The 27,793-nt window shown below is 33.0% G+C and overlaps 1 protein-coding gene across 1 annotated transcript; it reads right to left on the reverse strand.

Moving 5' to 3' along the window:
* Nucleotides 1-107: 107 nt before the first annotated feature.
* On the reverse strand, nt 108-27,641 carry LOC129911910 (GTPase-activating protein). The gene is made up of 5 exons (XM_055989919.1): nt 26,649-27,641; nt 7,614-9,271; nt 7,293-7,540; nt 5,345-5,543; nt 108-1,307 (listed from the first exon to the last, which is right to left on the reverse strand). Exons 1-5 carry the CDS (start codon nt 26,767-26,769, stop codon nt 714-716), a joined length of 2,820 nt encoding a protein of 939 aa, XP_055845894.1. The 5' UTR covers nt 26,770-27,641; the 3' UTR covers nt 108-713.
* Between the last annotated feature and the right edge of the window lie 152 nt (nt 27,642-27,793).

The following is a 27,793-nucleotide window of genomic DNA, read 5'->3' on the forward strand; positions in this document are numbered from 1 at the left end:
AAGATGAATCAAAAGTAGCCGTTTAGGCTAAAAAAAACCTTATGCTCAGACAAACAAAATAGACACAATTATACACGATTCTCAAAAATTATTTTTACAATTTTCACAATGTGATATTAATGATTCAAAATAAAATCTACATAACTTGTTCTTATGCATAAGTATCTACAATTGCAAATATTTTTTGTATTAAATTTTTGTGTTACATTTAAAAGAAAATGATAGAAAAGCTTAAAAAATGATGAAAGGAAGCACAATATAGATAAAGAAGAAGAAACAAAATTATATAATATATATTACAATGGAATGCATTTTGGATTCAAAAAAGAGCCAAGAGATTGATTAGATTCATCATCTCTTTTCAGTTTTGTTAATTTTTTTTTAACGGAAGAACAGCGCAATTATTATAAAAAATTATTAAAAAAAATAGAAAGAAAAGAAAAAAAAATGAAATTAAAAAATAATAATAAATACTTAAAGCTAAACACGCTCGCTCACCTCAATAAAAAAAAGTTACTGAAGTGAGCTTACACCTTCTTATAAGATAGTTTAGAATTTAGTTCACTCTCTCTCTCTCTTAATTTTCCTCATTTTTTCATATTGTATGTTTTGATGTTGGTCTATTTTTCTCTTAATTTGTTTTAAACTTAAACTTAAATGTAATTTAAACTAAAAACTAAGGTTAAACCTTTTTTGTTGTTTTGTTTTTTTCTTTAACGATTACATAGCAAAACCAAAGAACGATGATAACTACTATCCGTTGGTTGCATTTGTTGCAATGATCCACCACGCATCATATGCAAATAATTGTCATCTCCAATTGGTGCCATTCGACTGCCCAATTTGAGTTCACGGGCAATTCCTTGTCTGTAGTTTCGATGTACAACATCAAGACTGCAGGCGATTTCCAGCAGTTGATGGATTGTATTCCGGGTACTTTTATATTCCTCCTCGCTAATGGGATTGTTGATTGTGTGACTATGATTATTGATTATGGGTTCCATTCGTGCTTTTAAATGTGCCACATGTGTGGTAATCAAAGTTTGTAAGCGCTGCAGATCTCTAGCTGGATCTAGAGCAGTAGCCAACTCCATTTGGAATGGTTCACTTGATACTTTAGTACAACCTTCGGCATTTTCATCGCGGCGCGAGCAACAACTCCAAATGCCATTCACATAGGCACATGGATGGAAATTTTGCAAACGTTTTGAGTTTGTGTGGCAAATTTTGCTCAGCAGATCAATCCATTCTTTTTCTTCAACACAATTAGTCGTTTGAACGTATAATGAACGATCCTTGCGAATAATCTGAAAGTAAAAAAAAAACAAAAAAAAAGGTTTAATTTCATTTTCACTTCCATGGGCAAGTGAGTATTTGTTTTGTTAAACAAAAATTGTATGAGAATCACTTTCGCCTTGTTCTGGGCGCCATTTATAGGTGGGTTTTTATATGACGCATTTATCTATTCACCTTGACACTCCATTTGGGGACTGGAAAGGAAACTATACATAACCTTAATGGCTTTGGAATACAGTATATGTCGGAATATATTCTATGTGCTACCATATATAGATTCACCTGGACATATACAAACTCATGAACATGTGAACGCAGTGACATTCAACCTAATTTCGAAATGAGCAACTTTTCATTCACAGAATTTTGAATTAAAAAAAAAAAACTTTATTAATGATGTGCGTGCAACGATTGATAAGCAGGTGAATAATTATATTATGAGTTCGTGAAATATGTGTGTGGCTTGCGGATAATGAAAACAACAAATATGCGAATTTGAGGGTGGAAGTGGAGAAGGAGATTTAATATCTATATATTCATTCATTTGAGTGAGTAATATTAACACGCAGAAAATGGCTAAGCGGCACAGGAAATGGTAGACATTGTGGCTTTTTTTATATGATGGAATTTCAGGGTTAGCAAGTATTTTAGCAAAATTGAAATTTATGAGTAACAATTATTTTTATCCAAAGAAGGAAACCTGGACCTAGTGAGGTATCTGTGGAAGCGGAAAATTATTCAATTTGACAGGCTTAACTTTCTTGAATGGAACGAAAAATAAAATGCTGCTTCAATTGTGCTGATTTTGATGACAATTAGATTTAATTAAAATAAGGAGATGCTTTTTTAAGATCTTCCGAAGAACACTTTCTTTCTTTTTTAAACTCCCCCAGATAATACAAAAAGGAACAAGATTTTAACCGAACTCTTGAACAAAAGAATTTTGCCAAATTCTCCTACAAGGAAAAATTTCGAACCTTTGATCATAGAATCGTCAGAAAATAGTTTAACTAAACAGTCTAATACAAAACAGTGGAATAAATAAGGAATCCTTTGTCAAATTCATTGTATGCATGGAAGAAAAAACCTCACCTGAAGGTGGTGCGAGACATTGGTACAGCACCATTTTATTTTTGTTAAAAAAGTTGGACTCCAACTTTTTGTGTTGAATGTTTTTGGAACAAAAGTGGGTTTGATGCAGTTTTGTTAAAAATTTAATTGAAACTGAAAAATATTGTCATCCCATCACTTCTTCTAAAATTAGATGATATGGAAAAATCAAACACGAATAGGTTAAGTAGTACTTCACAGCGGTCATAGGATCTGGGCTAAATTAGACCCCACCGGTCAAAGCGTTTATACTGTCTCTGAACAGATATCAAATTAGCTCCAACTGGTTCAAACGATTTCTGCAGTAATTTTTGTATATAAAAGAATGAATTTTGTAGTTTCTCTGTTCATTCTTTGCCCGCTCTCATCGACATAAGCATAAAACACCTCAACCGATTTCACGAAATATTTTTAAACAGAAACTTCTTAATGACAATAATTCTGTGATACATATTGGGCCTTACATTTAGATAGATACCTACTAAAATTTTAAAGACCTTAAATGTGTTTTTACCAATAACAAAATAAAACACTTCCTTTACTAACTACCGCTCTATAACTAAATCTACTACAATCTACAACTGCAAAGTTTAATATGTCGGAATAAGTATTTTGACAAAATGAACATTTTTCGATCTGATGAGTGAGAATAATCTAACACGGTTAAGGATAAAAGATCTTAGTAAACGGTCATTTAATAGGTTTGTTATGATGAATCTGATGATGGTCAAAGTCAGTCATATCGGTAGTATTATGCTTCGATTTTGCCATTTTTGTGTTAGTAGTGCAGAGTTGTTCTTTTAAACTGCAACTTATTTGATTGTTATAAGAGAATAATTAGTTATAAATCACGCAGATGGCAATGCTATGCAATATTAATTGTTTAAAAAAAAAACAATAATATTTTAGGAGATACAAATTTCCATTGATCATTAAAAAATTTTTAATTGAGTTCATTGGTTTCAACAATAGAGATTTTTCAGAGGATCAAAGGCTTTTATTAGTTTTTTTCTGGGGAAAGAAATATATTTCCAGAAAAATAAAATCAAATGAGATTCCCAATACATATTTTAGTAATCAAGTAAAAAAATGATCACCTCAGCAAATTCAAGAAACTATCTAAATCAAGCAAAAAACCCCTCCTCTCAAGTCCCAAACCAACGACATAAAAAAGATATAATTTTTTCTCAAGGAAAATTGCAAATCGCATACACAATTTTCTATTTGAATTCAAAAATTTTACTTCTCATTCATGCATACTTTAACCCCATTCAACAAAATACATATTTTATTATTTTTTTTTTCTAAATTTTATTTTTTGCTTTAACTGACTGTGTGTCGGCGGCGGATTACGCCTTCCTACTTACTTACTCCCTTATCTATGTGTGTGACAAAAAAAAAAAATAATATAAAAAAAAAGTGTAAACAATTTCTCATGCGCATTTTTTTTTTTTTTTTTTGAATACTTTGGTATCTTTTACTTCTTCAAATATCATCGCCTTCATCACCTCATGAATAAATAAATAAAATAACAACATTATAAATGTATGTGAAACTATAAAATAAATTCCAATTAAAATAATTTGAATAAATTTTATGCGTTATGCGTTCCTATAAAATTTGTTGTGTTTCTTCAGCCAGAGCAAGGTTTGAAAAGATAGAATAAATGATAAAATTTATATTCAAGAAAAAAAAAAAAACACCTACGAGAGCCTGAAACGAGTTCCACTAACAAACAAACACACACGCGATATCAACAGCACCACATACCGGAATCAATGAAGCAAGCGTTCCTCCAACTTACAATCATATGGGAAAAAGAAGAAGAAAAAACAAGTAAGCCCAGAAAAAGGGGAGCAAAGTAGAAAAAAAAATGTGTACAAGACACCGGAAACGCAAAACTACGATACACGTTTTTTTGTTGTTGTATTTAAAAAAAAAATTTCTTATGTTACCCACCAACCAGCCAGCCACCACCTCCTGCTCTACATACATCATACCTAGTCGTCATGATCAACGATCGTTGTAGTGGAACGTAAACAAGCAGAAACAACCTAACCAAACCAAACCGAAGACGACACCTTCGTGCGGAGTGGAGTAGTGGCGGTGGTGATCGGTCGGTGGTGGCAACTCGACTTGATCTAGAGAACCAGCTTTGGTCGTTGTTGTTGTTGTTTGTATTAGTAAACCGGCCGGATGGATGGTGTCAAATTTGCATAATTAATACAACAACAACGACAGCAATACAAAAAAAAACTGATAATAATAAGGAATGAGAAAGAGAAAAGTAGGCGGACAGAAGCAGCAGCACCAGCGCAATTGCACCACAGAGCAGCAGCAGATGTGCCTAATGAGTGTGTTAGGCGATGTGACTTTGCTGACTATCTGCTGTCTCCTTGTATTATTACTTGTCCCATCATAGCATGCCTCAAGTGAAAAGTAAAGTAACTTTCTCTGTTTGCGTGTGCGTGAAGAAGTGTAATTAAATTGCCAAAAGGGTTGAGTTGAGGTTGATCCAAACGTCCGACGAAAGTCGCTTAAGCCAATGCAGTATAATTCTCACTTTTATTTAATCTCAAGACCAACGAATTGGCTTGGTAGAAAAAGAACAAAGCCCTCTATGAAGCAACAAAAACAAAAAAAAAAAAAAAAAAAAAAACCAAACCGTGTGAAGTTCCTCTCTTGTCTTGGTTAGTTATACAACTTTGGGTACTTTTGTGGTTGGTTTGCCATTCAGAGAGTCTTAAAAGGGCCCAACTTTTCGCACAGGAAATAATTATATTATAAGGCAAAGAGTAATAAAATGAAAAAAAAAATGATGTTTCCATCGATCCTTTGTTACAATTTTTTTTTTGTTTTTCTTATTTTTTTTTTGTTTCACATTATTTTCTCAACAACATGGGAATTAAATCTTCTTCTTCTTCTTGTCTTGTCTTACCTGAAAACTGTTTTGCATTTTAAAGCTTCGCTCAGTTAATGGTTCAACTCCCAGAATTTCAGACAATGGAATATCACAGATGGGTGGCTTTCCCTTCGATTTAGCATAGCTAAGCGAATGTGTTGTTAATTTAAAGTAACGATTTTTAAGTAGACGTCGACCAAAACGTTTTCGTCCTTGAGGATGTTTTGTCATCATTCTAAAAAAATAAAGGGAAGAAACAAAATTAGAATTAGTTTAAGATTAAAATATAAACAAAATGATTAAATTTGATTTTAAAATGGAATTTGAAAAATAGAATATCTTACCCTTCGCTTTAAAGTTAAACAATATGAGAGCATAGGAAGAAGAAAAATATATCAGTTAAAGTTAAAGTTGGTCATTTTTTGTGTGAATTTAGTAGAAAGATTAAATGAGAGTAAAGGTTTTTAAAAAAGGAAGGGTTTTTCAAAAAATTGGGAGTTGGTTGGTCTAAGACCACGAAGAAAGAAGAAAAGTAGGTATTAAAACTCCTGGTATAAGCAAATTCAAAAACAACAACAGAAATGGAAAAATACAAAACCGGAAGGCTTGCCGCCGATTTCTGAGGTCAACTCGGCGATCATTAGTATGAAGCAGATACGTGCGAAACTTATGATCCCCTCAACCGACATCGAGATTATAACAACGCCGAATAAGAGGTGTAAGAAAACCGCTTTAGGCGAGACTCTTAGGTCGAATAGCTCACAAAACAAAAAAAAACTTTAAACAGGATCAGGAAACTAGACAGTAAGTGGAAGATCTAATTTTTCAAAGAGATGTTTTATCGTTTGGTACTGTTTTTGAAATCAATTCTCAATCAAGCTTTTCCAACAATTAATGTTTGTTGTAGCACCAAGAGTGGCAATCTGCAAATGGCGAATATTTTTGGCGGTCCTGTGAGCATGTGGAAGGTTGTTGTAGGTAAAAATGGGTACCTGTGATGCTGTGAGTGTCCTACACTTTTGGCCTTATTTGGTGATTAAAGGACGCTTTAATGTACCCATCGTTCAAAGTAGCAAACGCCTTCGTGACAGGCTATTTTCTTAGACTTCAGTTCTCATTCAGTATCCAAGGACGTGAAGCGAGTACGGTCAGGGAAAAACCCGATACGCAAATCTCTTACTCAGAAGGGTTTCTGTGAATATCCTTCATGAAATAATGTTTCTGCACTACAAAACTATGAATAGTTTTAGAAACAATCAATATATAGGAGAAAGACAGAAAATCGTTTTTGAACCGTGTAAATAAAACATTGTTTTATAGGGTTGGAAAGTCCCTACATTGCAGTAAGCCTTTATAACTTAGAGCTATGCGATCGCGAAAATAGTTTTCCCGGAAGGACTCCACGCGTTTGACAGATTGAAGGGGAGTAAAATGTTGGTGTTAATTTATAAACCCACTTTAGGAATCGAAATTAAATTCTTGATTTTTTCCTCTTATTAACACGAGTTATGATATCAAACAGGCTGAATTGGATCACAAAGAAAGTACTTTCGTGACCACCACTTCTACCTACCTAAAAAAAAATCAAGATCCATAGCTTTTTAGTAAACGGATAAGGTTCTCAATTGGCAATTTGCAGAAAAAAATCAAAGACCAATCTTTCATGTGATCAATTATCGTTTTTTTTTTTTTTTAAATAATAAATAAATATCTAGCAAAATTACTTGATATCTAACAAGAAACCTCTTGAACTTGATGAAATAAGATCACTTATTTAATTTATTTGAAGCTGAAATTATCGAGAACTATCAGGATATAACTAGAAAACAAAAGTAGAAGCAAACATTCCCAAATAATCATGGTTTTTTCAAGTATTTTTAATCAAAGCTTAGAATCTTAGATTATGTTGAAGAGCAAAATGATTGAAAAACACATACAAACACCAATATAGAAAAGATTTATGAACAAATAAAATGGCACTTACCCTTCTTTGAGTAATACTGGCTCGAGAATAGTCTGTCCTCCACCGGCAGATGTACTACCGCCAACAGTGGATATAACTTCTAGAAAATGCTTAACAGCCTCAACATGTTTTTCTGTGCAGAATTTCTTATACAACTGTCCGGTGTATTCTTCCTTGCATGGTTTCTGTGATGATCTTGAACTCACTAGATTCCCAAGCGATTGAATTGTCTTCGATATGAGTGTAAGTGTTCGACTTGTTTGAAAATCCTATTAAACAACATTAATTACTAATTAATTCTTTCTATAAACTAGTTTTAAGTATTTTTTTTTATTAACTTACCACTGGTTCTGTGGTGAGATCAAATAACTTTGGCCCAAGTATCGCAGCAGCAAAGAATCGCAAAAATATGAAACCCGATACCACAGAATAGCGCACCTCACGATTGTAGGGAAAATGTTTGGCTGCACATTCTCTGAGATCGTGGAATATCTGACACAGCACTGCTGGACACTTGACCGCACTCTTAGTTATTGCCTCAAACACCCTCTCCACATATTCCTGCAGATTAATCAGATTATAATCCACTGCACTTTTGTCCTTCACCTTCGCTGGATCAATTTCACAGGGTTTCTTTTCTTGGAGTATCTGCTCCAGAACAGGACGCAGGGTATTGTGTAAGTAATGCAGGCCTGACAGACGCATTGCCTCGTCCATCATCTTCGAGACGAGTGTATTCCCTCGAAAGATCGTCGTTGGATCTGTTAGATTTGAAATCTCATGATCGGCAAGTGTTTTAATGATCGCTGCAATCTGTCCGGTGTAGGTGAACAATCGAACCAGAGGTTCGGCAACGTCTGTTTTGCAGGTAACCACTTCACCGAGAATCGCAACAGCGCTAGTGGTGATTGGTCGTTGGTCAACGCTCTCCAGTAGGAGATTCATTAGACCATCGTAGGTGGCTAGGGGGAACACATGATCGTAGGTGTAGACCAAATTGAGGCGCAGAGATCCTATGGAATTATCACAGCTGAGGCGAGTGCCCGGCGGAGTTGCACACGTTCGGGTCGGTCTGGACTGGCTCGCTCGCGGCTGCAGGTAATACCAGGCATTTGGTTGCACAGCTACCTGTTGTTGTTTGTTGCGCAACGGTATTCGCACTTCTCCCAGGAATACCTTCTCACTCATGCCAGGTGCGTCATGCCATAAAGTGACACAAATCTCACAGAGATCTGCTCCACCCAGTGGATAGATTGTGTATGCCTTATTCGAGGATTCATGTTTGGAGTCATAGTCGATGGTCAGGTCAAAATGCATAATTTCGTCAAATTGTGGATTTATAGTTTTTTTGCGAGCTTTCGTTCTTTTGATGATTTGTCGTTTGTTAGAGTAGACAGCTGTAAAGACTACATAAGGGTCACAGGCTCCATTTTTCTTAGCCAATTCGACACATTCGTGTACTCTAACTGCCACTCTACCGCGTCCACTGAAATAGCTCGATCTAGATTTAACACTGGATCTTTGACTATCACGACCGTGTAGATCGTTGTTTTCTTTGTAATCATTGCCACCACCTCCACCAACACTGCTTCCCCCACTACTTAGATCAATATGATCGTAAGTAGTGTCTTCAAATTGTAATTCCACTCGTGCCATTCCTTGGACTTCGGAATCAGCATCAACTGGTCGTAGGGAAAACCAATGATCTTTATGATTGTACATGTGTAATTCTTCACGGCGGATTGCGATTTTGCCAATTGGTTTGTCTTGTTTTAAGTGGCGATCTCGATCCCAGACATAGACTGAAAGGTAACGGAATCGTCGTGGAATTTTGAAATAATACTCCTCGCCAAAGAATGGACTCAATGTCCGTTCGATAGTTGGTGTTCGGCATATTTCTTCTTGATCAAGTGCTACCGTACAATAGACATCTCGTGTACCGGATGCACTACAACTGCTGCTAGCTCCATTATTTCGGCTGCTTAAATTTTTTGCCTCACCTGTAATGAAAAGTAGAAAGAAAATGATCAATATGCGAGTCAAATAATCTTTTGTAAATTTATAAACGGAAACCAGAAGGATTTGGATTTTTGTCAACTTTCTAAATGAACTGGTAGAAGGTTCTGGTTTAACCAGTTCCAATCCGAAAATTGAGTACAACCATTTCGCCCCAAATAAGATTAGAAATAGAAGAAATGTTAAAAATCCCATAACAAGACCTGATTGGAATCTTGTTGTTTGCTGGACAAGTATCAATTAGTAAATAATTTAAGCCATTTCAATCCAATTCCATTGAAGGCTCACTGGATAGCAGCAAAAAGAGTATTGAGATACCTCAAAGATACTGCAGAATTTAAACTTCGCTATTCCAAGAAGGATGAAGATGATAAGCTTTTAACTGGTTTTTGTGATGCAAATTATGTTGCTAAAATAGATGACCGAAGATCCGTCACCGGATATTTTTTTAAAGATAAATTTAAAGAAAAAGGCAAAGAAAACTATGAAGAATGGAAATTTGATGTAGGGAATTTTTGTATCCCTGAAAACTTGTGATCTTAGGATAGAAAGAATTGCAAATCAAAGTTTATTTTACATAAAAGAAGCAAAAATCGCAAAAGAAGCTTGAGATCGACTGGCTGAGCTTTTCTAAGGCGTGTTTATGAGATTAAATCTTTATTTTATGGTCGAAATACTGCAAAGCGATCTTCCCAAGGTATTCAACGTAATTTAGTTGCCCCTAAATGTCTTACAAATCATTAGATATCATAAGGCAAATTCAAGATCTGTAACCATAGCAAACAAGTATTTCAGCACTGAGTGGAAGCGATTTAAAGTGTTCCATTGGATTTTAGAGTTTAGTTTTACTCATTTTTAACTCAGAATTTGACTCTGAACCTGAAAACTAAAACATATAAGACTTACAAAAAAGGACTTAGGTTCAATTCAGTGCTTCTTTTGGTTTAAAATTATCTGTCAAAATATTTGTTCTTCAGATTCCAGTCAATTTCTCATTGGTATTATATTTATATTTTAGTTCAACAACACACATGTTCCATCTTCCATGTGTGTCATTTTATTTGGGTTGGAATCTTGTTTGTTTCTAAAAATGTTTAATAGCTCTTCCTTTAAACGCTCGTGTCCGATTGACTGACGCACGTTATTATTAAAGTGCGCCCTCGATTTCATTCTGGGGGTATTGTTTAAACTTTTCAACAAAAATATTTACATAGATATAAAAATCTTAAATCTTTTTTGAAAATTTGCGTAGCTTTTTTCCTTGATTTGCGTAACACACTTAAACACATTAATCATGTTTTGGTGTTGTATCCTCCAAAAAAATAAACACAAACAAACAAATTTTTGTATTTATTCTTAAATTTATTTGTTTACCAATGGACTTTTTATAAATAAAACAAAATACATATGAACATATTCTTAAGCAAAAGCTATTAATTTATCAGATCACCTACCTCATCTAGAGTGTCTAGTCTCTACTCTACCTATTAAATGATTGTATAAAAAGTATACTGGCAACTCTTTGTTGTTTTTCTTAAAGGTGTGCACCACCATCATCACCACCACCAACTGAGCGGCCGGTTGGTCGGTCGCTCGGACCGGATAGATTTGTTCCTTCAAAGACGTGTGCGCATCACGCTTATTTCCTACTTACTCCCTTATACCCCAACCCCATCTCAACAATCGTTGGGTCTGCTAGGTACCCCTGGTTTACTTTTCTATCCCTTCGACTTTTGTGCCTCCACCATGATTCAACAAACCCACCGTTGGCGTTGTTAAGTTGTTCTGTGCAACTTTACAAAACGGACGCAAAACAACACAAATCATGAATGTTTCGCAATAAAATTCTTAATTCCTACGAAATTGAAACACCGCGTTGCTGCGCGCAGAGAGCAGTAAATAGATTTCCGGTGATGGTGCGTAGACGGGATGGTGAAACGAACGAACGATCGGATGGATGGATGATGATGATGATGATTTTTAATGTGGTAGCCGCGTGCCCGTTTTTCTTCTTCTTGGGTTGTCGTTCATTATTATTAATTTTTTTCCTCTGAATTGAATTTCCTTCGTTTTGTTTCCAGCCGATTAAGTTTTTTTTTTTTTTTTTGCCTCCACTCTGTCTTCAAAATGGACTACCCGGCGATATATTAAATAAAATTGCAATGATTCAGAAAAAAAAAAAAAATAATGTTTCGATCTTTATTCTTGCTCTCTGACGTAGGTATTTGGATCACATCCGACACAATGTGTCGATCTGTCTGTGGTGATTCTAGATTCTGCTGAGGTAGACTCGTAGTTGTCTTTATGCCAATTTCCTGTTTACTTCGAAGTCTTCTTCAACTATTAAGAAATATCTCTCTTATTTTAAAGCAAATTAATTTTTCCGACTTAATCGCCTTCGATTTTTTCAAAAGCATTTTTAATGAAAATGGTTTTTTGTTGTTTTCCTATTTTTTCATGCTGATTAAGACGCATTTTGTTTTGTTATTTTCGGCACAAACAATAACAAACAAAAACACCCCACTCAGGTATCAGTTAATTCCTGATAAGAGGAGATATAGAATCTTTGCCAAAACAAAAATATAATCAAAATATAGTAAACGAGTAGGTTATAGGAGAGGTACTTACTAAAATGTTACTACAGGAAGAGTTTTATTAAACATAAACAATTCCAAAGTGCTTGCAAATGCACAATAATAATAATAAAAAAAAAAGAAAATAATAATTTTATAGCATGTTGTCGGTTGATAAGATAGCTTGTTGAGAGCATTGAGTCGATTCATTTCCGTTCGCTATATGTGTGGTTGAGCCAGTCAGTCAGTCATTCAGTCAGCCACAATATATTACATACTCTCGTACTTGACGGAAACCAATATAATGTTATACCTACTCTTTGCCGCCTCGAAAGTAGAAATAAAAAAGGCTTCTAATCTTATCTTATGAAATATTGCGAGCGAATGAATGAATTGTGTTGCTTCTTAATTTTTATATTAAGTTGTCCCCAAATGGGCAAATGTGGGGATGGTTAAATGAAATATGATAGTCTGATAGTTGAAAAGGGATGAATTAAAACTACCTTCAAACACACACAGTTATAAAAACTCACCTGGTGGTGCTATTAGATATTTTAATTGCATAAGATGTAGTATATTTGTCTAACTAGGTGGAGTTTCCTGAGAGATAAAAATTAATAAAAAAAAAAAATATATTATCGTTGCAAAAACCATGTATGTGTGTCTTACACTTTGTTGAATGGAAAAAGCATTTGCCAATTGCTTTGTTTAAAAGATTAAAAATATACAATTTAATTTGATATGTTTTATAAGAGTATTGTTTGTGTACGATACAATCTCAAAATGGATTTTCTAATGACCTTGACAGCAATTATGAATTAAATCGTTCATTGTTTTTGATAAAATACATTGTCAACTAAGAGAGACTAGAGACTTTGGCGTTCAATTAAAAAACAAAAGATTAGACAAGGACTTTGAGAGTAAGGTAATTGTAGTCACGTTTCCAACGAACGATTTTTATGACTTTGGAATAAGTGAATTTCAAGAGATGAGATCTATCTTATTCTTCTGGATTTCTTTCGAGTAGTTGGCAAACTGCATTTGCCCAACCTGTCCCTTCTAATTACCGTCCAATTGCATGGAAATATTGATCAACCGTCAACTCATGAAAAATCTAGAGGAACGAAAGCATCTTCATGACTGACAGTACGGCTTCGTAGTCCACTGGAGATTTAATACCATATTCACGGAAAAGTGGAACCAATCTTTCCACTGCTTTGGAGAAAGTAAGATTATTAAACTTAATATTTCCAAAGCATTTCATTGAGTTTGGCATCAGGCATATTATTATCAAAAATGCGTGTTTTTGGAATTGGTGAATGACTTCTTCGTCAGATTATTATCTTTCTGATCGTTTCAATCAAGTTGTGTTAGATGGTTTTAAATCTGATATTCAACACATAAATGTAAATGTTGGTGTGCCCCAGGGTTCCGTTCTGTCTCCTACTTTATTTCTTATATTTATAAATGACCGTTTATCCAAAACTTTTAATCCACTGAATTGTTTTGTCGACGACTCAACCAACAGCTTCTCATGTCCGTTTTTATTTTCACGTTCCTGATCGTCGGATGTAAAGCTGAAACGATTGCATAATGACCAGTTCATTGAAGGCTGATCATGACAGAATTGTTAAATAGGAATGTGAAAACCCAAAGCTGTCCTTTGTCGTTGAAATTCAATGTACCTTTATTGCCATTATCCACCTCAAATTATCTCCATCAATATTAAAAAAAAAAACTTTTGAGTACCTATGTATGAATTTCCTTGGCCTTTGTCTTTCAAAGTCCTTATCTTAATAATTGTTCTAAAGTATTGTCGTCAATAAAAACTGGTTATTACACTTATCGTTCGTATCAGTGACAATCAATTTTATTTTTACTTTCCTGTTAAAAAGTGTAAATTGGTCTTTTCCGGTCTATATTTTGTTTGCAAATTCTTTCATTTTTTATCAATAATTCATGATTTGATTTTTTTCTTATTAATTTATCCAAATCTTGATTGAAAGATTCTAAAATATTAGAGTTTTTATTGCGACGTTTTATTCAGGTTTTTCCTAAAACAAAACAAAAAAAAAATATAAAAACAAAAACGTTTAGTCATTTCCTATGTGGGCTCGTCTATAAATTGTAAATAGTAATATCTATCAAGCCAGACTCTAGAGAATGATTCATAATTGAAATGGTTAATGGTTGGGCAAATTCAAGAAAATCCAACCTAATAGCTTTACCAGAATTTTGTTGTAATAGAAACAAAAAGCGAATAAATTACACTTATATGTTGCCAAGAAATGAGTAATTGGTAGTTGAATTGTAAAAAAAAAAAATAATATTTTTAAACCCAGAACTTAACGACCGTGAAAATAAAAAAAGACAATAAACAAACAATCTACAGTCATTTTCAAGGTATGATTTTCTTTTATTTATTTTTCTTTGTATTGTTTTTTAATGGGATCATCATCTTTTTTAAAAAGTTTGAACACAACGATTTAAAATGCCCAAGGCCAACCCTTCAAATGAGCAGTTTCCTAGAATATACTTTTTAACCTACGAACCTTATTTCAAAGAAGTTAGTGTGGCGGTAAAAAAACTCCAAGAAAGAGAGCGTTTGGTCCGAATATCCATTTGATTATGGAAACATTTGGTTTGAATTGCTTAAGATTCTCGTCTCCAAGCATATCAACGATGACAAAATGCAGAATCAGTGGAAGGAATGTCATGTTTTTAATCAAGGGGCACGGTAGTGCCCAGCCAAGTTCTCTAGCAACTTTGGCACTACACCCTTATTTACAGGAAACAACTCAGGCCATTTTCGACCCCCCGCCAACTTCTATACCAAATATGTTAGAAATTTCAAACTCGCTCCATTTGTTGAACTAGTCGAAAACAAACTCCTTATGAAATTTCAGCTGCCTAGGATGAGTAGTTCCTGAGATATAGGGCTTCGAAAATCTCAAAAACCGTAACTGACTGACTGACTGACTGATTCACTCACTGACAGATCATCAAAATTATGGAGAACTTCCCGTTATCGTAGAAACTTGTAATTTTGCACAGTGATGGGGATTGAGGTGCATACAAAGAAAAAAATCGAAAATTTAAGATTTTCAATTCAGAAGGCGTGGTAACCGCCCATTTTCGCTGAATTGTCATCAATTATTTTAGAGCACTTCTAACTATTGTAGAATCTTGAAACTTGGTAGAATGATAGAGCTAGTGGTTTATACAAAGGGAAAAATTTGAAATTTGAGAATTTTAGCCAGGGGGCGTGGTAACCGCCCATTTTCACTAAATTTTATCAAATTTTTTAGAGCAATTCTGATTATCGTAGAATTTTGAAACTTGGTAGAATGGTAAAGCTAGTAAGTTATACCAAGGAAAAAATTTATAATTTGAGAATTTTGGATAGGGGGAATGGCAATCGCCCATTTCTGCTGAATTTTCATCAAATATTATAGAGCATTTCTAACTTACGTAGAACCTTAAAATTTGGAAGAATGGTAGACCTGGTAGTTTAAACAAAAGAAAAAATTACAATTTGAGAATTTTAGACAAGGGGCGTGGTAACCGCCCATTTTCTCTGAGTGTTCATCAATTATAGAGATTTTAAGTTCTACAGCAATACCTTGCAAAAAGTAGTGAAATCACAACAAAAACATTACTGTTAAAAAAGGAGCCAAGTTCTCCTATGTTGAAGTTATGCTGGCACAAAAAGTTCTGAAATGTAAAAGTGTACCAAGTTCTAAAGCTTGGCTTTAATTTTGTATAAATAAAATATTGATTGTTTGCTTGGCAATTTTTCAAATAGCTTTAAAAATTGGTAATTTAAAGAAAAATTGTCAAGAGAACAATCAACATTTTATTTATACAAATTTAAAGCCAAGCTTTAGAACTTGGTACACTTTTACATTTCAGAACTTTTTGTGCCAGCATAACTTCAACATAGGAGAACTTGGCTCCTTTTTTAACAGTAATGTTTTTGTTGTGATCTAAGGTAAGTTTGATCCACTAAATAGCGAGAACTACAGTACTATTAAACTGATGAGATTTTTGAGCGAATTTTGGATGACTATCCGAAAAATAACACCCAGATGATGAAGTCAGTCCTTTCAAAAAACATTTGATGTAATGCAATAATATACGACATCCCGACACATTTGCGAAGAGGTGCTCAGACATGGTACAATTAAAAACCAAGGGCCTGTTTCAGAGCCTATTACATCAGCTACATAACGGATTTAGTAAGCTATGAATTATGGTCCATGAGTCCTGGCGAGGTTTTGTGAGACCAACCCGATGAACTTCATAATGTGGAACATTAACATGAAGTTGTTAAGTGGGTTGTCATGATTTCACTCGTATCATGACAATCCTCACTAACCAAGAAGTATGAGATTAAACAATGTACAAATGTACAGATTACAATTTCGTCCTTTCAGATTTTTCCTTAAACAAATATACAAATATTAGCTGCGATCTTTGCCAATTTCAAAATCTTCTTTTTCCTTTTTTTTTTGTTCATGACGACAATGATCAAAATTAATATGGAAAGAAAACTGGCAACACTTCTTCCTCCTATAACAATACACAGAAATGCGAAATTGAAAAAAAAAAAAAAATCATACTTAAGTAAGTCGCCACACTCTGTTGCCACTGACTACTGGCTGCCAGAGCACAAGCGGATGGATGGATATCATTTTCTTCCAGAAGTTTCTAGCTCACCGGGGGCATCAACCAAACCAAATACAAAATAGCCTCCTCACACTCAGGCGAATAGACGAACACAATATTTGCTTATTTGTTCATCACAGGCAACCAGCCATTTCCCTCGTTTTTTTGTTAATATTATTTCGTGTCTCTATTGGATAAACATTTCATGAGCAACACCTCTCCGGACTGTGTATGCCTGTGCAGCGTGCAGTAGCGGCGCGGCCCCATTTTGGGTCCCAAAAATAGCCTAACATCACGTAAACATATAAATGAAACACAAGTAGAAGCAAAAAAAAAAACAACAACAGCAGCGGCAGTAGCAAGGCAGCAGATGTGTAAAACTAGAAAACTTGGAGAACAACCAAATTGCGCACCGCGATCGCCTCGCCATAACGTCACCATCATAAAGATGAGCCCTGAACCAAAGGTCAACCAGTGGGGGCTTGATGTGTGTATGAGATGAAATGACGACGACGAAAAATACGACAACGGGTATCTCCCAGAGGAGAAGAGGATCTCTACATTTACCGAGTACTGAGGATCGAGTAAGCGGACAATTAGCTGCGCGCTTGAAATATTCAAGTAATTGGAATTATTAGTAGCACAACAACCACAAAGAGGTTCGTCGGCTGCTCGGTTGACTTTAACTTTGCTTGCCGCACTCTCGTAGTTAATAGTGCGTCAGTCATGTAAGCGTTTGAAGGTTTTTTTTTTTCGTTGTTGTTTTATAAAATGCGAGTCTAATTGGCCATTTTAGATGAGCACACATAAGACTGTTGTTTCTCTTCTATATTTTCTAATTATGTTGCAAAATAAAGTACCTATAACGATGATGTTAGAAGCAAAAAAAAAAACTGGTTTGCTTGTTTATGGGGTTACATAGGAGAAGAGAGGGAGTAGGTTATAATTTCGCAGAATTATGTTGTTGTTTAGTAAAATATCTCTGGACTCTAGAGTGAGTCCAATTATTTACAAAAATATTACAAAAAAATGCAAATGAGATCTTAATTAACCAAGAATAAGATCTCACAGTTTTATCTGCCAGCTAGTTTATACCTAGTTTAATTGCATGTTAACACAACAAAAACACGACTCTAGATAGAAACGGTGTTGAGTGATGATGATGATGACAGATTATGAATTTTCGGTCTAAACTCGGATCTAAATTTGTATATAAACAAATTCACGTTTTCCTTTTTTGAGTTTAAGTGGGTCAGAGTGTTTATTATTATGATGATCATAATCATCATGGTTATGATAGTCATTTTGTAGATTTTTATTTTTATGACTTGGCGCTCAATTGAAAGAGTGCTCTTCTTTTTAACAAACTAATCAAGCTTTTTGACTTGTTGTGTACAACAATGACATTTTTTTTCCTTTCTTTCTTTATATCTTAAAAAAAATCTGCTTATAGTTTCAGTTTGATGAAGATCTTTAGGGTTTTTTTATAAGAGATAAGTATTTAATACACAGTTATGTTCAATGGAACAGAAAATTGTAATTAATTAAAACCTGTGTACATTGTTCAGATGCCATTTGGTTAATTATTTTTTGTTATTATAAATTGTTTTTTTCTTTTTTTTTTCTTGATTGTTAAGTAAACATTGCAATGTGGCGAATGGGGAAGACGACACAAGATAGTTTTCTTTGTTTCTGTTTTGTTCTTTTTGGGTGTTAATAAGGGAGAAAGAGAGTTCATTGATCGATTGATGACACTGACACTGAGATCAAATTATGAGGATTTCTCTAGGTTCAAGTTGGTTTTACTTGATTTTTGTTTGTCTCCAACTTGTTTAGGTTATGAAGTTCAATTAAAGAAGACATCTATTAGCTTTTAAGTAGTAGGTTTTTTGTTACTATGGGTCAACAGTGTGAAATGCTTGAATCTTGAAATATTTCTATGTGATTTCAGTTGATTCTAAAGTTATTTTAAACTGCTTTTTTTTGGTTAAGCATTTTGTCCAAGTTTGCATTGACATCGACGGTAGTTCTAGTTAGAATTAACTACTAAGTGAACACCTGATATGGTGATTTTCAGAGCTATGGCCAAAAACTAGCGGTTTGAACGGCCCTCCGTTCTTGGAGTTATAAAGGACCTTTCGCTCCAGTTTGAGGGCTCCTGCTGTCGAGGTAACTACCCGGATAAGAGTAGAAGCAAGAACGACACGTAAACCATGAAAAAAAAAAAACGAATTGGGAAACCCATCAAATTATTGTAGTCGGAAGTGATAATATTGTTAGATATATTCATTCAAATGAAGATGAATCATTGGAATGAAACCATAAGTGGTTCTACCTGAAAGTAACAAAAATTAGTAGCTGATAATCTGAAAATTAAATTAAAAAAATATTACTATCGAATTGAGAAGGAAGTAATCAAGATCGATTTCAAACATTGAATTTATACAGGGTGTCCCAAAAGTAATGGTTCAAACGAAATATGCTGATAGGCCAACTTTAGGGCTCTCAGAATTTGGTAACTTGTTCATCCCAAATCTTTACGGTTTTCGATTTAATGCAGTTTTTGTGAAATTTCGATAAATCCCGACTTTGCAACAGTATTTTGCTTCCTCCGCTCATAATTGATTTTTGTTTTTTACAATTCTTTCACTAAAACATTACCTAATAATAAGATATAATTAATTAATCAAAATATTTTTTATTTCATTCGCCATTTTGCTGCAAATGAATTAACAGTTCCATGTTTTATGAAAACTCAATTTCTCACTTTTATTTCAGAGCAACACCCTGAAAAAAATTTGTATGGTGTGACCCTGGTTTATTATTTTGAAAAATTGGCGTGTTATTGCAGTTTTCAAAAATGTATAAAAGTTTCCAAAGTTAAAGTTAGAACTTAAGATATAACAATTTAAAAGCAACAAAACAGGGTCTTTCAGAGAAAAATAACAAAGAAAAATAAACAAATTTTGTCGACTGTTGTTTGTTTATTTCTTTTTGAATAAAAGCCTCGATTTTTGTTTGTTATTTTGCTCTGAAAACCTCTGTTTTTTTGCATTCAAATTGTAATATCTTTCGTTCTAATTTCAGCTTTGGAAACTTTTATACATTTTTGAAATCTGCAATAACACGGCAAGTTTTCAAAATAATAAACCAGGGTCACACCATACAAATTTTTTTCAGGGTGTTGCTCTGAAATAAAAGTGAGAAATTGAGTTTTCATAAAACATGGAACTGTTAATTCATTTGCAGCAAAATGGCGAATGAAATAAAAAATATTTTGATTAATTAATTATATCTTATCATTAGGTAATGTTTTAGTGAAAGAATTGTAAAAAACAAAAATCAATTATGAGCGGAGGAAGCAAAATACTGTTGCAAAGTCGGGATTTATCGAAATTTCACAAAAACTGCATTAAATCGAAAACCGTAAGAATTAGGGATGAACAAGTTACCAAATTCTGGGAGCCCTAAAGTTGGCCTATCAGCATATTTCGTTTGATCCATTACTTTTGGGACACCCTGTATACCAGTGCCAATCCGGTTTTCAGAGGGCAAAAGTTGAAAAAATTATTAGCAGCATAAGGCAAGGGTGGCGGAAAAACTTAGGATAAGTGGTATATGAAAAGGGAAAAATAAATTGCCAACAAACAAATTGGGTGAAAGGGAAAGGGGGTGGGCGAAAAAGTGGAGTGGGTGTCAAAAATCGTGTTTTTTTACAAATTCTATCAAAAGTAGACATCCTATGGAAAAAAGTTAAATGCAAAAGTTGTAGATAATATAAATCTTTTGAAACTTTTACTCAAACCATTTTTTTATATAACCTCAAAAATATTGCAAAAACACAATTTTTTATTTTTTATTTTTATCTTTTACAAAAATGGTTGGATTTTAACAAAACTTAGTTAAATATTACTTTGTTATGTTTTCTATTTATTTAAAATGTTTTTTGAGCAAAAAGTTAATTTTTGGATTTTTGACAAATTTAATTTGAAAAAATAGCCTATTTTTCAATCAAAAAAGTTAAAGTTAAATTTTTGTGATGTTTTGACATAGTAATATGTCAAAAACGTGATGTGACAGAATTTTTCTTACTTCGAGCTCAGCGCACAAAAAACCATTAGAAAAATATACTTTGCTTTCTATAAAAAAAAAAAAAAACTTTTTGACTAGTGAAATCGAACAAGGCATTCGATTTTTTCTGCCCTGTTCGATTTCACTAGTTAAAATTTTTTTTTTATAGAAATCAAAGTATATTTTTCTAATGGTTGGCATTGCAAGAAATGTTTTCGAGAAAGGAGTAGACAAAATTTCACAAGTTTCAAGGAAATAATAAATCCTGGGCCCTATTTATCAGCAAATTTCTGTTTTATAAAGAATTCGAATAGACTAATAACTAGAAGTACAGTGCTGCTAAAAACATTCCGGATTTTTTTGTAATTTTCATCAATTGAAATTTTATAACACAAAACTGGAACAAAATATTGTTTTAATATTTTTTCTAGATCATTAATATATCAGTCAAGGAATTTGAACACAAATTAATGTTCTTTAATACATTCAAAAATTTTAAAAATTGAAAAATGAAGGAAAGGCAGAATTTCGTCTGTGCAAAACTAACCGGATTTTTTAAGGATTTCAATTTTCGCTGTTGAGGCAACGGTTTTAAGCGTCACTTCTGTAAAATTTTTGTTTGCAGTGACAAACAAAGTTGTTAGCTTTGTGAATTGTATAAATTACTTAATGGAATAACGGAAAAAACGCATTATAGTTGCAAAATTCGTAACTGAGTCGTAGAACACTTTCAAGCCGAAATAAAACATAATGTTATCCCTTTGGAATGTTGTAAATTGCAACGTCAAGTGAGTATGATATCGTCAAAAAGTAAAAAAGAGAAAAATCAGTTGAAGCAGATCACTTGGGTGGATGCCATAACAAAATATCCTTAAAAAGTGATAGGCGAATAAAGAATTTTTTGATATAAGATCCCTTTGCGGCTTCTTAAACGATTTGTGAGGAGCTTAATCTGCCTTCAACATCAAGTAAAGTAAAGAAGGCTTTCAGAGACTTGGTCTTAATCTGTCTCCACTCGTAAAAAGGCCATTCTTTAATACTAAACATTGTCTAAAAAAGTTGGCAATTAAAGGATCTTTAAATTTTAAAATAAAAATACTTCATCATGGTTTTATTTACAAAAAATCATCTCAATTGCTCGATAACAAAACGGAAAAATATGTTTTTCAATGATAAAAGCAATTTTAACTGGGTCTATTCCGATTGTAAATTGGCAGCCAGGCTCTCAAACATGGACATGTTTAAAACCAAAAAAATATGCTCCCTACCGTGAACACAGCAGAGGATCAGTGATGGTTTGGGGGTTCTTTCAGCTACAGGCTCTACCCCGTTACACAGAATTAACGGATTTATGGATCATTTTCAGAATGGAGAGATGTTGGAGTCGATAATGGCTTCATAAAAGGAGAAAGAAGTGCCTTTACATTGGCTCTTCCTGCAAGTTATGATGCCAAAAATTTTTAAATGCTCGTAAAACAGCAGTTCGGGGTAGACAATACTCCTGGCTTGGAATAGCCGGAACAATTTATCCGACCGAACCCGATTGAAAATTTGTGGGCAATCTTTAAGTGACAGGTAGAGAAGAAAAAGCACACCTCAGCAACTAACGTACTTGCAGCTTTGAAAAATGACTAGGAAGATATTCCTAGTTCTATTTTAAATAATTTGGCCGAGTCCAAGCCTCGTTGGTGCCAAGCAGTTTTCGAAAACAAGGGTTTCTGAGCAAAATATTAACTTTGAACATTAACATTAATAAATCCGGTTAGTTTTTCACAGCTGAAATTCTGGCTTTACTTCATTTTTTAATTTTTAAATTTTTTGTATGTGTTAAAGATCATTATTTTTTGTTGAAATTGCTTAAGTGATATATGAACGATCTAGAAAAAATATTAAAACAATATTTTGTTCCAGGTTTGTGTTATAAAATTTTATTTGATGAAAATGACAAAAAAATCCGGAATGTTTTTAGCAGCACTGTATGTAGGTCTCGTAGACTTGTAACTTTCTTTTTCATAAAAGTATTTGCTTAAAATTTTTTTACTAATGGACTTGTAACTACAAGCGAATTTTTTACAAGAGTTTTTTTTTCTTGTTCTTCAAATTTATGAAATTTTTCAAAGATGTGTTGACGCTATTTTCATCAAAAAGTCTCTTCGTTAAAAAATTGTATTTATTTTGTTCTTAAAACTGATGATTAAAATTGAACCAACCAAACTACAGAACATGAAATTTAAGTAAGGTTAAATTATTCCTTACTTCGTGACCTTTGTTGAATTAAATATTTAATCCTATGTGGGCTTGAGGTCTTTTACTTAGCTTTTTCTAATTTATAAATCCGACGTTTCGAGTGTGTTTACTGTCTCACCAGTTATCTTAGAACAGGATCATATCCTTGTTTCGTTTGATGTTGTTTCTTTATTTACTAATATTCCTATCCCATTAGTATTAGATTTAGTTGAGAAGAGATATAAGAAACCAACATCTTCAGGTCGTCTTATTAATTACAATTCTAAACAGCCTAAACAAGTTATAATCAATACAGCAAAAAATTTCGTTAATAGAGTATTGAGTATTAGTGACATTGTCTTTCGCGAAAAAAACGTTGAAATAATTACGGATACTTTACTTTCCAATTCCTTTCCTTTAAATATAATACGAACATTATTGAATCAATACTTCAATCCTTTGGTTCAGACAAATTTAGTAACAAATGTTACACAATTTTCTTACAGAAGTGTTCAATATATTCCTCATCTTTCAAATAGAATTTTAAACGCTCCTATAAGAAATAAAGAAAATGTTCGCATTGCTTTTAAGTCGGCAAATATCCTAAGAACTTCATTGTTTTCGAATTTAAAAGGTAAACTTTCTAAAAATGAAAAATCTAATATTGTCTATAAAATAAAATTTTTAGGAGATGGGACAAATTCTTGTCCTTCAGTTTATGTAGGTACATCAATGCAAAAACTAAAGAATCGTATAGCTGGTCATAGATCTGATATAAATAGCAGACATTCGCAAAAAACAGCTTTAGCTTTGCATTGTATTGATGAGGGTCATAGACCAAATTTCACTGACGTAGGTATTTTAGACACAGGAAAACATTATAGTAAGAGAATGTTAATAGAAATGTTACATATATTAGATACCGATAATACGGTAAATAGAAGATCTGATTGTGAAGGACTTAGTAATATTTATAGTTAGTTTGTTTAAAGGATTAATTTAGGTTAAGTATTATTTAAAGGTAAATTTAAATTTAGGTTTAGTTTTAAACTTAACTTGATTTTGTAGATTATAGGTATTTGATAAGAAATTTTGAATGGGCAGGTTCAGAAACGTTAGGGCCTAAATATTTAGGTAGTTTCTCGCTCTCTGATTGGTCAACTGTCAAAAAAAAATCCTTCCAATTTAGGTAATTTTATTGGAAAGCTGACTGGAAAGTTAGGCAAGAAAATTTTACCTAAACATTTAGGAAAGTTTTTTTTGTCAACATGACAGGTGATTATTTTTAATAAATGAATTACGTTAGCAAAATTAAATCTATTTGTTTGAAAAACGAGTAAAAAGTGCTTTATCGGTTATAATTAATATTATTTATTTATTTAAGAATAGTGAAATTTGGTGTCTGACCCATGCGATCTTTAAAAATCTTAAGTAAATTTCGATATTTGACAATAATGAAACATCCAAACAAATTTAGTCAATTTACCTTTATTTCCGTTCAGAAAATGACGTTGCCTAAATATCTAGTCCCTAATATTTCCTGAACGTGCCCAATTTCTTATCAAATTGATTTGAAAATTTTTATATTTTGAAATTTCAATGATTGAAAACGTCTTTTTCAAGACTTTTAATTTTTGAATTTTGAAATATTTAAGCATAAAGGCTTGGCCACACCGGAGGGTACGCGGTAGAGGTACGGGTAACGGTACGGGTACTTGTATGGAAAAAATTCCAAACTGACACATCAACGTTCGGGTGTGGAATTTTTTTAATACAAATATCGTTGCCGCTACCCGTACCGCTACCGCGTACCCTTCGGTGTGGCCAAGCCTTAACAAACCAAAAAGCAAAACAAAGATTTAGAAGATCTTAAGATTAATTTCTTTAGATTAAATAGAATGTAAGTATATTGGATTTTTGTTGTAATAAGCATCTTTTAATTGATTTAAAAAATTTTTAGCCCTGAAGAAGAGTGTAAACATACTCGAAACGTAGGATTTATAAATTAGAAAAAGCTAAGTAAAAGACCTCAAGCCCACATAGGATTAAATATTTAGTAAGGTTAAAGTTTGATTTCATTCTTTATGCCTAGGTATGAATACAAAAAATAGGTTTCTAAACATGGGTTAAAATTTAATTAAATTGTTTATAAAATCCATTTTTACACAAAAACCATTGTTGTTAATTAATTAATTAATGAGATCATGCTTAAAAACTTTTCCATTTTACTTCATAGTAACAAAAAAAAAAAAAAACTTGACAACTACGTATATGTAGTGAGATACAACCTCCGCAAAATTCTCATTCAAAAGCGAAAGGAAGGAAAAATATATAACCTAAAGCTTGTGGAATGTTAACGACTCCGACAACAACCCCTCTTGCTTGTGTGAATCATCAGAATCTAAACAAGCAGCCACTCATTCATTAAAAAAAAAAAGCCTAAAAAAATGGATCCCCCAAAAAACCTTTATCCGAAGATATAAAGAAATTGGAGCAAATTAGATAGCTATATATTATCTATACACCTTTATATTATGTATATCAGGTAGATATATAAAGTGAGTAGATAGGCAATACATAGTTGTTGTCAGCCGGAAAAAAAGGGGTTTATGTACAAGAATCTAAAAGTTAACAGTAAAACTACAACGAGTTAAACTACTGTTTATTTTAATGAATGAGGTTCATTGTTCATACTGCCTTCGCATAATTTGCGAAATACACTCTCCTCTTTCTCCCCTCTTCAACCCAATCAGACTCAGACTGATATCATTTGGGGGCTAACTTTGTAATCGTATCGGTGGTATCGGCACATGGCCAAAGGTGGTTTTTGTATAGTTTCCCCTTCGCACCCAAATACCCAATAATAAATTGTTGTTGTTGCTCACTGATATGTCGACAAAAAAAATGTTTGTAACACAAATTAGAGCGCCATAATAAATAATTTTTTGTGTCGTCTTCTTCTTTTCTGTTCAATAACGCAATAACAGCAACAAAAAAGCAAGAAATAAGCGGGGGCGGCCAACAACACACCATTCATAAAAGAAACACACACACACATACAGTTTGACAACCAGCCAACAACCACTGCCAAAAAAAATTCATTCATAATTACACAAAAACAAAAACTGTCGTCTGTATTGGAATTTGGTTTTCTTCTTCTAGTTTTGCTCGCTCTATAGCGCGCACATACATACACACACACAGGAGCAAACAACCATACACAAAATTCCTGTTTCCTCCAATTCATCTCTTTTCACATAAAAAAAAAAATACAAGAAATGAAGAAACAAGATGACAAACACGAACCAAGAATATGGAGGTACACTTTGTGGAAGCAAATTCAACTTGTTTTATTTTTTTTTTATTCTGAGGTTAAAAACGCCAAATCAAATAAAATTGCATTTCTTTTAAAGAAAAACAGAAGAGAGAGGAGAATTTTATTGATTAAAGAATAATTCACAAACACTCTTGTAAAATAATTCCAATTATTTTGTGGAGAAAATAACATTTCAATTTACACCTGTTTTATTTTTTAGGGATATTTTTCCGTTAGAAGGTTAGTTTGTTGGATATAAAAATTTTTGTATTCTCTGTTTGAGAAAGTTCAAGAGACACACAAGCGTTCACCATTACCACCACTTCCCTTCAACAAGAGAAGACAAGATACAAAAAAAAAACGCAACACTCAAAGAAGACACCTTCCACATAAGAATTTCCTAAGAAATCTTTCACAGATTTTAATAATTTTTATATCAAATGATAGATCTCAATGAGGAGTATTCAATTTTTAACAATTTTAATACTTTTTCACTAATTTACATACCAATTTTAACTCTTAATTGCTCCTCAATTCGTACTTTGCGTGTATCGTCGGCCATGTTGAATCCATAACTATTAATGTCATCTCTTTCATCTGATATATGTCGTTTCTTTTTTAAATGCATTTTTATAGATTAGAAAGAGAGAGCAAATATCTTTTGTATAATTTGCGCAAGCAAATGAGAGAGACAAGCAGTCTTTTTTCATATATTTTCAAGAATAAGAAAAAAAATATGTATGTTGGGGTTACACACACTACACGCACACTTTTTTATATAAAAAAAAATGAACGAAGGGAAAAAACTCTTGAACGGAAGAAGGAAAAAAAAAATCCTGGCGGAACACGGAATCGACAGACACCTTTTGTCAAAAAAAAAAATCTTCCTGTTTTTTTTTTTTTTCTTCTCTATTTTGCTTTTAACTAATTTCGTTAAATGAAATTTTCTGTTTTAATAAATTCACTTGTTTCATTGATTGTGGTGACACCATTTTCATTCAGTAACAGGATATATCTATATATTATTTTTTTTCACTGTTATTTTTGGGTATGTAGAGCAAAGAGCACTTTAATTCATCATTTTAGGGGAAATAATAATACCGACTTCCGGTGTTTTGTTTTACTCTTATATTTTATTAAATATTTGGGATATTTAATTTTAATTTATTGTAAAATTCCTTTTCTTCCACACGCACGTTGATGAAGATGATTTATATGAATGAAAAAATTGTTGCGAATTTTCTTTTTTCTTCACGCGAGTATAACATAAAAATTGAAGAACGTCAGAAGCGGAAGAAGTTTTGCGATATACTACGAATATGAAAGCGAAACGAATAAAGACGATGGCTGGCTGACAGTCTGGCTGGGTTGGAGGAAATTTTTTTTTTTTATTTCTTTTTGGTTTTTTCTTTTGGGTAGGTTATTTTTATTTGTGTGTGATGTTGATGATTTTATTATATTGACGAGGTCGGTGGCGGGTAGACAGATAGGTAAAATGTAGTGCACAACAGAGAAAGAATGAATGAAATGAAATATTCAATGAATAAAAGGCAAACAACAACAACAATAATGATGAGAAATTTTATGCGTAACAAATATAAATGTACAGAGGAAATGGGGAATTTGGTTATTTGGGTATATTGAATGTGGTT

The sequence above is a fragment of the Episyrphus balteatus genome, chromosome 2, assembly GCF_945859705.1.
Source record: "Episyrphus balteatus chromosome 2, idEpiBalt1.1, whole genome shotgun sequence".
NCBI classification, from domain to species: Eukaryota; Metazoa; Arthropoda; class Insecta; order Diptera; family Syrphidae; genus Episyrphus; species Episyrphus balteatus.

Bases quoted from the DNA above. Each gene is read 5' to 3' on its own strand.
- LOC129911910 (XM_055989919.1), bottom strand. From the start codon at position 26,769: ATGCATTTAAAAAAGAAACGACATATATCAGATGAAAGAGATGACATT. The intron at 7,541-7,613 runs GTAAGTTAATAA...GTTGTTTAATAG, and splicing joins ATCTCACCACAGAACCAGTG to GATTTTCAAACAAGTCGAAC. The intron at 1,308-5,344 runs GTAAGACAAGAC...TTTTACTTTCAG, and splicing joins AAATGCAAAACAGTTTTCAG to ATTATTCGCAAGGATCGTTC.